This window comes from Sciurus carolinensis, chromosome 18, assembly GCF_902686445.1.
Source record: "Sciurus carolinensis chromosome 18, mSciCar1.2, whole genome shotgun sequence".
Classification (NCBI taxonomy): domain Eukaryota; kingdom Metazoa; phylum Chordata; class Mammalia; order Rodentia; family Sciuridae; genus Sciurus; species Sciurus carolinensis.
This window is the reverse complement of record NC_062230.1, coordinates 41,414,614-41,427,459: the sequence shown is the minus strand read 5'-3', so window position 1 is coordinate 41,427,459 and position 12,846 is coordinate 41,414,614. Positions and strand designations below refer to the sequence as shown.

The 12,846-nt window shown below is 46.9% G+C and overlaps 1 protein-coding gene across 6 annotated transcripts in view; it reads right to left on the bottom strand.

The window, feature by feature from the left end:
• Positions 1-1,651: 1,651 nt before the first annotated feature.
• Positions 1,652-12,846, bottom strand: part of Luc7l (LUC7 like) — a 31,498-nt gene continuing 20,303 nt past the window's right edge. For 5 of the 6 annotated variants that reach the window (XM_047532990.1, XM_047532995.1, XM_047532993.1 and 2 more), the window contains 6 exons: positions 12,611-12,754; positions 7,551-7,727; positions 4,483-4,571; positions 3,079-3,108; positions 2,560-2,730; positions 1,652-1,992 (listed from right to left, as the gene is read on the bottom strand). In XM_047532990.1, the coding sequence (XP_047388946.1) occupies positions 1,851-1,992; positions 2,560-2,730; positions 3,079-3,108; positions 4,483-4,571; positions 7,551-7,727; positions 12,611-12,754 (753 nt within the window). In that variant the 3' untranslated portion in view covers positions 1,652-1,850. Of the gene's footprint in view, positions 1,993-2,522; positions 2,731-3,078; positions 3,109-4,482; positions 4,572-7,550; positions 7,728-12,610; positions 12,755-12,846 lie in introns of all 6 variants that reach the window. The other variant, XM_047532992.1, reaches the window with a different exon arrangement.

The following is a 12,846-nucleotide window of genomic DNA, read 5'->3' as shown; positions in this document are numbered from 1 at the left end:
GTGTGAGGGCAGTGTGTCTGGGGAGAACCCTTTTGTTCTGCCTCATCCTGGGCTCCCTTGGGTGTGATGACCACTCTAGCTGGGAGGCCTTCCTGATGGGCAGTCTCCTTCACAGGGCAGGGACATGCCTCCCATGCCCAGGCACCACCACAGTGTCTGACTTTTACAGGCATTGCTGTGGAAAGCAAGAACTGGACAGACGTAGGTCCACTACAGCAGGCTGAGGACCAATGGAGGTTTACCCAGGGACAGGGAGCTGAGGGGAAGGAAGCAAAGTCTAGGGGGCCTCAAGGCTGCTCTGGGGCATGGGCTCCATTTGGCCTGGATCACTGGAAAAAGGCACAAAGGACCACAGTACTTTCCCAGCAAAGGGAGGTGGCAAGTCCTCTACCCAGAGGGCTACACTAGATCAGGTCACCAGGGAAGGACTGGGGGGGACACTGACTCAGAAGCCCAAGAGAGCCTTGCCCCTCAGCTGTGATCAGAGGAGCGAGGGTGTGTGGGTGCTGCAGGTCATTCACTGGCATGCCCTATTCCCTGGCAAACAACAAAGCCAAACAGCTATTTGTCCACATACAGAAATTTATGTCTAGACAGAGAGAAAAGGATCCAAACCAATCACAGTGGTAATGGCGGGGGATAGGGAGCGGACAGACTGGCTGACTTAGGCCTGGGAGAAGACAGCCTGCAAATGAACACTCAGCCTGGACACCGTGACCTGCCTGCAGGCTGGACGCTGGTGCAGAGATCCATACACACACAGAGCAAAGCACCAATCCCACACGGACTCCACAGATCCCCTTCCCACCAGCCTTTCCTGTGGAGACAGGAAAGTCAGGGGAAGAACTGTGTCACAGGCCAGCAGAGCAGCACACCTACCCACTGTCATGCAAGGGACATGCTAGGGCAGGGGTAGGCCAGGATGGGACCAGGGGCCACATCAGGATGCTGGTGGCCAAAAGATGCCTGTGTGCCCATCCAGTCAAACAGCTCAAAGGAGACACCTGCACCTCTACGGGGGTAGAGATGGAGTGACTGTTAACAATGAGGCCAACAGAAGTTTCCTCCAAGACAAATGTTAACCTGCCTCCTCCGAAATGTGAAAAGGGAAGGGAGCTCCCCGTGTCCGTGAGTCAGCACTTACCCTTCCCTTTGGTCTTAAGGCACGTGTCCTATGATGGCAGCAGCAAAGGCTGAGTGGGTAACACAGAAAACCCATCCAGGCAGGTATTGCATCACACTGGCACCCTGGAACATGACCTAAAGCTAGCACCCCTCACGCCCCTCAAGTCTGCCAGGTGGGCGTCACCCAGGGGCTTTTCTTGGCCCTACATAACTTCAAATAGGGAATGGCACTACACCTTGCCTGAGCTCGGATCCGACAGGCCAGCTCCCCCTGAAGGGTGGATGGGAATATGCCCTCTACTCCCTGTCTGCTCTCTAGTCTGTAGCAGGGGCTGGAGACCACCAGCTGAGATGGGTGTGGGTCAGGAGGGTGGGCAGCCACATACACCTGGCTCAGCTGGGAACAGACACCAAAAGCCAGATGGTGGCTGGATGCCAAGTCACAGTTTTCCAAGGTGGGGCGGCAGCAGGCCTGTCTCTCCTGGAATGGAGGGGGGTCCCGGCAAAGTACTTCAGCAGAGGATGATCAGGAGGCAGTCAGGTTTATTTATTTCTACACAACATAACCCATAATACAGGAGCAACTCTGCACGACCTAGGAACTCACAGCTAGCTCCATACAATAGAAATTCAAACTACAAAAGGTGAGTCACGTTCAGCAAATACAAAGGGCACTCTTAGGCTGTGCTGTATTCCCAGACTCTCGATGGAACCAAAGCACGGGCTCAGAGCTCGCCAGCCTCCTTCTCCTCTGACCTCCGTGAAGCCGTCTTCCCGTTGGAGCTCTCCAGTCTCCAGTCCGCAGACCCACGCTCACTCCGCCCACACTCCCAGGGCTCTTCTCTTGATGCACGCTCTCTGGAGAACCTAGGGAAGGGGAACCCGAGGCTCAGTGGAGGCTGCCACCCTGCTTCTGGGTGGCTGTTCAGAAACCAACAACGTGGACCCTCCCCACTGGGACAGGGAGGGCCCTGGTCCCAGGAGGCCACAGGGCAGCCAGGCCTGCCCTCTCATGCCCAACCTACCACACAGGGAACGTTAGGTAGTCACTAAAAACTGACATTTGCAAAGACTTTTAATGAGGAAAGTACAACGAAATTTTACATGTGATACAGGATCCACTGCGTGAGAATACAACAAGGAAAAGACCAAAATTTAAAACCACGACAGAAGCAGGGCCCAGTGTCAGCGTCAGTGCCCGCAGTCCAGGATGACCAAGTGTAGAAGCCCTGCAGCTCCACCTAGAGGTCTGTGAGGGACATCCTCCACAGTCCTCTCCCCTTCAGGTCTCACCACTGGCCAGGCTCCCCACAAGCCCAGCCTCACCCTATGAGATGAAGAAGGGCCCACTGACAGACCCCCAGCAAACCCAGGGAACACAAAGAGAAGGGGCTCACTCCTGGTTGCAGCTACTGAAGGAGTCAGAGTAGTTACTTGTATTTCGCACTCCGGTCCCTGGAAGCCCGGCGATGTCCCCGGCTGCGGCTCCGGGAACGGCTGCGATGGCGCCGGTGTCTGTCTCGGGACCGGGACCGGGAAGACTTCCTTCGGTCTCGGGAGGTAGACCTTGACCGCCTTCGAGGACGCCGATCTCGGGAGCGTGACCTGGAAAAACCGAAGGCTCCGATGGTCAAGACTGTACAGGAAACAAGCAGCCCAGGACTTCCCCCTACCCCCTGTCCTATGGTCAGGTTCTGCCTGTGGCCTTACTTGTATTTCCCCGTCAACTCCCAAACGTGCAAGTCAGGTTTAAATCACTCCCATGAGCCACTCTCAGGCCAGACCCACCCCGAGTGGGGCTTCCTAAACACTCCTGGTTGGTCACAGGTCTCAGCAGCCCGCATGGTGGCCTTCACATGCCACCCTGCCCACCAGATAAAGGCATGGAATTGCAAACATCAACTGTGGAAGAGGCATGTGACTGAGAACACTGTTTTGGATCTGGAAGCCTACCTCCTACGGTCTCTGGTTCTGGATCCAGACCTGAAAAGGGAAAAGATGATGAACAACGTTCCAAAAGCATCCCCACTCTCCACTGGCTGGAGAGGTGCCCCCACTCGAGGTGGAAGACACTCCCCAAGACCTGTTCTCTCTTGGTTGCTCAACTGCTCAGGTTGCAGTGGGAGGTGCTGACACTCACAGGATGAGGCCCCACCCACTGTGGCTCACTCAGTGGCACTGGCAGCACCAGGCCACCTGTGCAGGCTAGAGTTACAAGCCTTTACAACGGACACTGGCACCAGTGTGCAGTCAGAACAGACGCAGGGCTGCATGCAATTCCACAGCCACCAAAGTTCCAGGCACAGGCTTAGTGCCCAGTGAGCATCAAATGGGATCCTTGGATCAGACGACCAGCAACCTGAAACACGCATGTCACGGCGAGATCTCAGGTGACACCCATGCTGAGAGCACTGTGACCGTCTAGACATGCCCAACCACAACGGTGGCACCTCTGTGCAAAGGCTGGCAGGTCTCCTGAGGATGTTCTCACAGAGCGTGAAGCTCTAACAAGGAAACCACCGTGGAAACAACACGCCACAGGAAGCACTGGCTCTGTCTGAGCCATGCGCTCAGGAATTCCTTTGGAAAAGCAGTTTGGGATTTGTAAGGGAAAGGAACTATACCAGAACTTCTCTGAACTCCAACCAGAAGGAACACCTCCCCCTGGTGGAGCTGGGCGTTCTAACTGTACACGGCAGCTCACACTCCACCCATCCCTCCCCGCACGACCTTCTCGACCCCAGCAAGTGCCAACTCCAGGCCAAGTTCCATTCCTGTCAGTTCTGTCCCCAGATCACACCCAGACTCCAGCCCCTTGACTCTTCAGACCCCCAATTCCTTCATGAGGATCCTCCCAACCAGCAACTCACTGGTCTTGTTGCTCCACCCCAACACCCTACACCCTGCTCTCCAAAGGGTGGCGGCACCTCCTGGCACCAGATCCCATGTCTCCTGAGATTTTTCACGTCCCACACTATGCAATAAAGGTATGCCAGGCGACCTCCAACCACGCAGCCCCAAGTTCTTCCCTGACGCACTGTCCTAGAGCAAGGTGCTGCCACAAGAGCACACTGCTCTCCCCGAGGAGCAGCTCCTGCCTTTCCCATCTGCTGAAGGCTGTGTGCCCAACAGTCAGTGGAGCAGTTATGTGGGTGAAGGAGGACGCTTTCCTTAACTGTTCCTCTTCCTTCTCTTAAGGTGAGCACACGCAGGCACTGGGCCAGCCTGCAGTCTGTAGGACTGAATATGCTCTTAGCCTGTGGCAGACCGTGACTACTCCCAGCCACACCTTGGTGCATGAAGCAGGGTCTCCTGAGCCCAAGGGCACTGCCAGCCTGTTAGCCTCTCCCTGCTCACCTCCTGCTCAGCCGTTCCTCCCGCTCTCGCTCCTCTCGTCTCCTCAAGCGATCCTGATTTCTCTTCTCCTGCTTTTCAGCCACAGTTTTCTAAACAGATGAAAAATGGAAAAAGAAAAAAAAAAAAAAAAAAAAGAAAAACTCTAAGATTTAAACACTAACTCATTTGCTTAAAAACTTCTTAATCAAGCCAGGTGCAGTGGCACAGGCCTATAATCCTGATGCCTCAAGAGGCTGAGGGTCCTAGATGTCCTTCAATTGATGAATGGATAAAGAAACTGTGGTATATATATACAATGGAATATTACTCAGCCATAAAGAATGATAAATTATGGCATTTGCAGGCAAATGGATGAAATTGGAGAATATCATGCTAAGTGAGATAAGCCAATCTCAAAAAACCAAAGGACGAATGATATCGCTAATAAGTGGATGATGACACATAATGGGGGGTGGAAGGGGTTAGTGTTAGGGTTAGAGTTAGGGTTAGGGAAGGGGGCAAGAATGGAGGAAGGAAGGACTTGACTGTATAGAGGGAAAAGAGGGGTGGGAGGGGTGGGGGGGGAAGGGAAAAAATAACAAATGAATCAAACAGCATTACTCTATGTAAATTTATGATTACACAAATGGTATGCCTTTATGCCATGTACAAACAGAGAAACAACATGTATCCCATTTGTTTACAGTTACACAAATGGTATGCCTTTATGCCATGTACAAACAGAGAAACAACATGTATCCCATTTGTTTACAGTAAAATAATAAAAAAAAAAAAAAAAAAAAAAAAAAAAAAAAAAAAGAGGCTGAGGGTGACACCCTATCTTAATTAAAAATAAAGGTTGGGCGTGGTGGCACACACCTGAAATCCCAGCGGCTCGGGAGGCTGAGACAGGAGGAAGGAGAGTTCAAAGCCACCTCAGCAAAGGTGAGGTGCTAAACAACTCAGAGAGACCCTGTCTCTAAATAAAATACACAATATAGCTGGGTATGTGGCTCAGTGGCAGAGTGCCCTAAGGATTCATCCCCAGCACCACCAGTAAGTAAGTAAGTAAGTAAATAAATAGAAAAAAAGGTACATTTAAAATACATGTCGTACTGCTACTTCACCACCTGTCACCATCATCGTGTGTCTGTGTGTGTGCTCACCACTCATAGCACCAATAGTTAAGACACCTCACAGATCAAGTTCTTCAGGCTGTAGGCAAAAAGTTGTAAACATACCCACTTTTTTCTTTTTTTGTACTGGGAACTGAACCCAGGGGGTGGTTTAACTCCAAGCTACATCCCTAGTCACTCTTTTTAATTTTGGGGGGTAGGGCCTTGGTAGCTACCTACTGAGGAGGGCCTCCAATTTGTGATGCTCTGAACCTCAGCCTTCTGAGTCAATGGGATCTCAAGTGTGCATCATATGCCTCGTTCATGTTCAAAGTTCTTTGTTGTTGTTGTTTTTGTACTGGGGATTAAATTCCCAGCCCTTTTTATATTTTATTTAGAAACAGGGCCTTGCTGAGGTGCTTAGGGCCTTGTTCAGGGTCTGGCTGGTTTTGAACTAACAATCCTCCTGCCTCAGCCTCCCAAGCCACTGGGATTACAGACATGTGCCATCACACCTGGCCATTTCCCAACTTTAGGAAAAAATTCTTTATGAGATGACAATAGAGACCAAGCATTTATTTGTATTCTATTGAATACATATAACATACAACCTTTTACATCTATAAACTTATAAGGAAAATTTCAACTGAGTACACTGAAAACTAGCCGGAATGTAGTTTGAGGTTGAAGTGCCCCTGAGGTCAATCCCCAGAACCAAATGTTCTACAGGGAAGATAGAAGCAACATATTTTACGAATACCCTCAGTGCCACTGTACTCTGATCCTACTTCTAGTCCCCAATTCATGTCACCTAGGGGACCTTTTCTTGGTGCAGAACCCTTTCATCTACTTGTCCAAGGGAGCAGCATCTTCCTGGAGACAGACAAGACCCAGTCTTACTAAATGAGGTCTGGGTTACTGCAGCATTCCACATTCCAGTCAGATGCCATGTCTGTTCTTCCACATCTCAGGTGCACGCAGGGAAGGCTACATGGCCAGCCCTTTTTTTATTTTCAGAAATAGTCTAAGTTCTCCTGGCTGATCCTACTACCTTAGCCTCCTGAGTAGCTGGGACTGTAGGCTATGCACCATCTCACCCAGCTCCATTCTTTTTTTTTTTTTTTTTTTTTTTAAGTTTTTTTTAGATGTTGATAGATCTTTATTTTATTCATTTATTTATAAGTGGTGCTGAGAATCAAACCCAGTGCCTCAAACATGCTAGGCAAGTGCTCTACCACTGAGCCACAACCCCAGCCCCCAGTTCCATTCTTCAAGTTTTAAATGTTTATAGCCTAAATAGGAAGGAACAGGTGGTACACTGCTAACAGAAAAAAACCCACTGCTTCCTTTTCTTTCTGATGCAACTCAAAGGCAAGGATAACTGAACCACACAGAAGCTATTTCAGAACTGTCCATACCTGGGGATTAGACTCCATAATTTAACACAAAGAAGGGGTACAAACCAAATAAATTTTCAGGATTCTTTGGATTCTGATATTTCATGTCTCATGTGAAATCAAGTGATAAATTTTGAGTATTTCACTATAAAACTCAAGTTCTTAGAGTGAATCAGAACAAAAGGGTTTTTCTAAAAATTTTTTTTAGTTGCCAAAGGATATTTATTTATTTATATGTGGTGGTGAGAATCAAAGCCACTGCCTCACACATGACAGGTAAACGCTCTACCACTAAGCCACAACCCCAGCCCAAAAGGTTTTTGAAAATATAGAAATGTGAAGGAGGAGCTGGGTGGTAGCTCATTAGCAGAGTGCTTGCCAAGCACATGTCAGGCACTGGGTTCAGCACCACATAAAGACAAATAAATAAAATACAGGTACTGTGTCCATTTATAACTAAAAAACAACTTAAACGAAATTAAAACAAACCAATAACAACAACAACAACAAAAATCAGAAATGGGAGTTTACTACAAGACTTCTGGGAGTTCTCCAGAAACACAAGTCACTAACATACCCTCAACTGATCAAGCTTCTCTCGGATCTGAATAAAACCCAGGTGTAACTTGCCCCCAAAGTGGTCTGCGAGGCGACGGTCATTGTCATGGAGACCCAGGTAGGCAGAACAGACCTCACACACACGCAGCTTTTGCTGCTGGAAACTGGATGCAGGCATGGAATTCCTGTATTCTTCCTGGAGAAAACAGAGAGAGATGAAGGTAAGTGAACAGAAATGCCACCATGTACCAACCTCCAAGACAAAAATCACCCAAGGGGTCAGCAGACGTGGCTTTTAAACAAATTTAACATTGGACTGTTCAGACTTTCACATATTCGCTAACCAGTTTAAAACATGAACTAATAGCTGAGAATGGCGGCCACACCTGTAATCCCAGCAACTCTGGAGGCTGAGGCAAGAGGATCATGAATTCCAGACCAGCCTCAGCTAAGAGATACAGTCTCAAAATAAAAATAAAAAGGTCTGGGGATGTATCTCAGGGTTAGTTAAGCACCTCTGAGTTGAATCCCAGTATTATCAATCAATCAATCAATCAATCAATCAACTAATCAATCAATAAAAAACAATAAAACATTCATGATAGCAAAAAACATTCATAAGTTCTCAAACAAGCAGGATTATTCTGAAGCCGGTGGGGAAGACAAGTCTCTGCTCTGTATGAGAAATTAAAAACCAGAGGAGCAAGAAGAATCTTCAACAAATACGCAAAAAAACATAAACCATAGGGATCATGTCCCAATGTTCAGGAAACCACCCCAGTGCTGCTGCAAAAGTGACAGTATGCAGGCAGGCATGGTGGCACACATCTGTAACCTCAGGTATGCAGAAGGCAACGTGGCCAGACCCTGCTTCAAATGAAAATTAAAAGGGCTGAGGATATAGCTCAGTGGTAGAGCACTAGAACGCTTGCTGGAGGCCACAGTTTCAATCCCCAAGACTACAAGGAAAAAACCACAATGAATCCAACATACTGAGCCCAGTACGCGGATGTATGCCTGTAGTTTCAGCTACTCAGGAGGCTAAGAAGATCACAAGTTTGAAGCCAGCCCCAGCAATTTAGCAGGGACCTAAGCAACTTAGTTGAAACCCTATCTCAAAAAAATGAAGATTTGGGGATAAGAGCTCCTGGATTCAATCCCCAGAACCACCACCACCAATCCATTACTTAATGCAGTTAGTATGCACTAATAATTATAATAAAAAAGATCATGTAATTTATGACCAGGAGCATCTGTAGCTTTCTTGGACTGTGTTCAATAATCCAAACAGCAGAGAAATGAGAACTGCTGAAAAAATGCAAATCTCAGTAGCTCAACAGCCTCCCTCCAAACTCTTCAAAGAGATCTAGTTCCTCATCCTGTCCTACCTCTCCCCATCCTTCAAAACTCCCCTTTGTAAATCCCACCTTGTTTCCCAGTGTCTACTCAGCCAAATCCCCTTTTTAGAATACTAATCTCCACCATCTGTGAACTGGGGTAAGCTGAGCATGGTTTGAATATGACCTAAATATAATCACTCCATGAGTACCCTTGGCTGGACTCTACTCTCTCTCAAAGTCCCCACGCTTTCCTTTTTGATACTGAGGGCTGAACCCAGAGGTGCTCTACCACTGAGCTACATCCCCAGTCTTTTTTTAAATTTTATTTTATCTATCTCTGTGTGTCTACACATAGCATCTTACTAAGTTGCCTAAGCTGGTCTTGGACTCTTGATTCTCCTGAGTCCATCTCCCAAGCAGCTGGGGTTATAGGCAAGTACCAATGCACCTGGCTAAAGAAATGCATTGTCAGTCATCGGTTCTTTTTGAGGAGAACTGAATACACTTCAAGGGAAGATTAAAATGATTTACCATGACACTCACACCAAACTAGCAAAAAAAAAAAAAAAAAAAAAAACCACATAAAAAGACACTCTCACACAATGCTGGCTTACAGGCTAGGTTGACACAACTAAATGGAGGGCAGAGTAGTAAGCTACCTGTTTAAAACGCATCACACGTGCAACATCACCAAGGAACTTTTGTAGTCTGCTTCCTGCAACTATTACATCAGCACCAGGAGATAGGTGTAAGAACAAGGTGCCTCACCAGAGAACTGTCTGAAATGGTGACAAACCATCAATAACCTAGAAAACTGCTAACGAACATCCTTGTCCATAAAATAAGAGTCCCACATCAATTGTCAATGGGGGAAGAACTCAAATAAGCCGAGTCAACAATTTGAAATTTTAGAAGCACTAGCGTAGCTTTAAAAATGCACAGCACAGATGCACTATTTATGGGCCATATGAGCAATGAAGTATAAAGACAACAGAAGGACACATGCTGAGTGCAGTCTAGTATTTGCCTCTGTAAAGGAGGGAACTGGGATAGGGATACAGAAGGAACTTAAATTTTCATTATAATGTGCCGTCTTTTATTAAGGAAAAAAAATTCATGCAAAAATGATAATTATGTGAGTTTCCTCTGTCCCCTTTGTCATTTTGAAACTTAGGAGTTTTAAATATATGTGTGTGTGTGTGTGTGTGTGTGTGTATATGTGTGTGTGTATATGTATATATATATATATATATATATATATATATATATATTTTTTAGTTGTTGATGGACCTTATTGTCTTATTCATTTATTTATATGTGGTGCTGGGAATCAAACCCAGTGGTTCACACATGCTAGGCAAGCTCTCTACCACTGAGCCACAACCCCAGCCTTACTCAGGTGTTTTGATATGATGCCCAGGCTGGTCATGAGCTCCCAGTCTCTGAGTAGGGGAGTAAAGATATGTGGGCCTATGCTAAGTATTATAGTTTAGAATTTTAAACGCTACCCTAAATTCTGATAATGGTTTTTTTTCAAAAAAGTCAATCTCAAAGGTTACATATTATATGAATCTATTTATTAGTTCTGTGCCCAGGCTGGCATCAAACTTGGAATCCTCCTGCCTTAGTCTCACAAGTTGCTGTTTACAGTCACCATGCCACACACCTGGTACTATGATTCCATTTACGATAACTTGTTCTTGCTACCAGGGATTGAATCCAGCAGTGCTTTACCACTGAGCTACACCCCCAGTCCTTTAATTATTTATTTTGAGGCAGAGTCTCACTTCGGCACTTAAGACCTCACTAAATTGCTGAGGATGGTCTAAAATTTGTGATTCTTCTGCCTTGGTCTCCTGAGTCAATGGGATCACAGGTGTGCGTCACTGTGCACAGCAAAACCCTTAGTTTCTAAACTGCTAGAAGTCAACCTGAAAAGCAGGAAAGCAGCCTTGGGACTACTGAACTTCTTGCCTGCAACTCCAGAGGTGCCACAACACTGCAGATATGAGCAGTGCCGGGTCCCACATGCCCACCCAACAGTCTCACCCCAAATCATCCTGACCTTGTGCCCAGGGTGTTGCACTAGTCCTGCCTCTTAGAGGTGATGAAACTGGAGTCCTGGGCTTAGACAGTCTCAACCAGACGTCCATGTGAGTAAAAACACCAAGCTATAGTTATTTAGCCAAATCACAAATTCTCCTGAGTCACCAATGGACGGTGAGTATCTCTTCCCCTGTCAGCAGAAAGGGCAAGGGCTCAGGGTGCACTGAAATGCAGGTCTTCCCTCCTGACACGGCTAGAGGCACCAGAAGCCCAACAACCAAACACAGAACTCTAGGGAAAGCTTACATATGCACCCCATTCCCAGAAACTGAACTACCCTATAAATCAGGGGAAGGCTGGTAACAGTTTGGGAAGTCACGCCACCATGCCAATGGCACCAAAAGCATGTGAGTCAGTGTATCACTGCAACTGTCACTCACAGTGCTTCTGTGTCATGGGCTATGAGTGGGTCCCACTTTCAGTGAGCACATATAAGTTTTTCTCTTTTTTAGTATTTTTTTAGTTGTCAATGGACCTTTTATTTTTATTTATATGCAGGGCTGAGAATCGAACCCAGTGCCTCACATACCGGGCAAGCACTCCACCACTGAGCCACAATGCCAGCCCACATCTAACCATTTATACAAAAAAGCACAGTATTTGTGCTGTACATCTATTCATTATCCATTATGTTAAAGAATTACAAGAATAAGGCTAGGAGCTGGGTGTGGTGGCACAGAGCCTGTAATCCTAGCAATGTGGGAGGCTAAGGCACAGGGTACCACGTTGGAGGACAGCAACTTAGCAAGACCCTGTCTCAAAATTTTAAAAAAGGGATGAGGATGTGACTCAGCAGTAGAGTGCCCCCGAGTTCAATAATGTCCCCACAACACCAAAAAAAAGAGTAAGGCTAGAGAATGCCATCTAGGGATGTCACTGAGGGCACCAACCCACCAGGGGGTCACACTTCCAGGACCAGACTGCTCTAGCAACCTCGATGCCAGCCATGGCTTGCAAATGGCTGAATGCAGTGTTCTGGGGGTCCCATCTGAGTTACCCTACTGCCTGCTTCCCGTACTTAGGGCTGGTCTCAGAGGGCATGGCTTCAAAACCCACAAGCCCTTGGCACCACTTAGTTAATATAACCATGTATCTACCAAGTGTTAGGCTCCATGTGCAGCCAGAAGTACGATACCCAAAACTAGACCTACACCGGGGTGTGTAAACACTACCTCTGCCCCCTACCATTCCAATAAGCTCTGGGTCTGTGGGGGTCAGTCAGGGGGACTCCAGGATCACTCTAACCTTAGAATAAACAAAGCAGAGAGGATAGTGAAACTACTCTGTAGGATATCACAATGGTAAACACAGGTCATCATCTCTTGTTCCAAATCCCTAGAATAAACTAGACATCAGGAATGGAGTCCAGTATCAAACTGTGGATGATAATGATGCAGGTCATCCATCAATGGTAATGAACATACCACTCTGGTGGGGGGCAGCTAACAAGTGAGGAGGCTGTATAGGAGTTGCAGGGAAGAGATGGGGAAATCTCTGAGCCTTCCTATCCAATTTTCTGGATATCAAAACCACTCTAATCAAGTTTACTAGTTGAAAAATGCAGGTATTGGCCTAACATTAGTCAACTCCAAATGACTTTCACTTCTCTTCCCAAGACATTTCCCTCACCGACCTCAGCTTCTTTTTTCTTTGCGCGAACTTTCTCCACTTCCATGAGAATCTTCTGGGATTCGTCCACATTTCCTTCAGCTCCAAGCTGCTCAGCTTTAGCAAGGAGTTTTCCTATTTCTTCATTCAACTCGTGTACTTTTTCTGCCTGAGGGGAGAAATAATCAGGTAAACGGACACTAAAAATCAAGATTCTGAATGCAAAACAAACAATTATTTATCTTGTTGTATCTCTGGCCT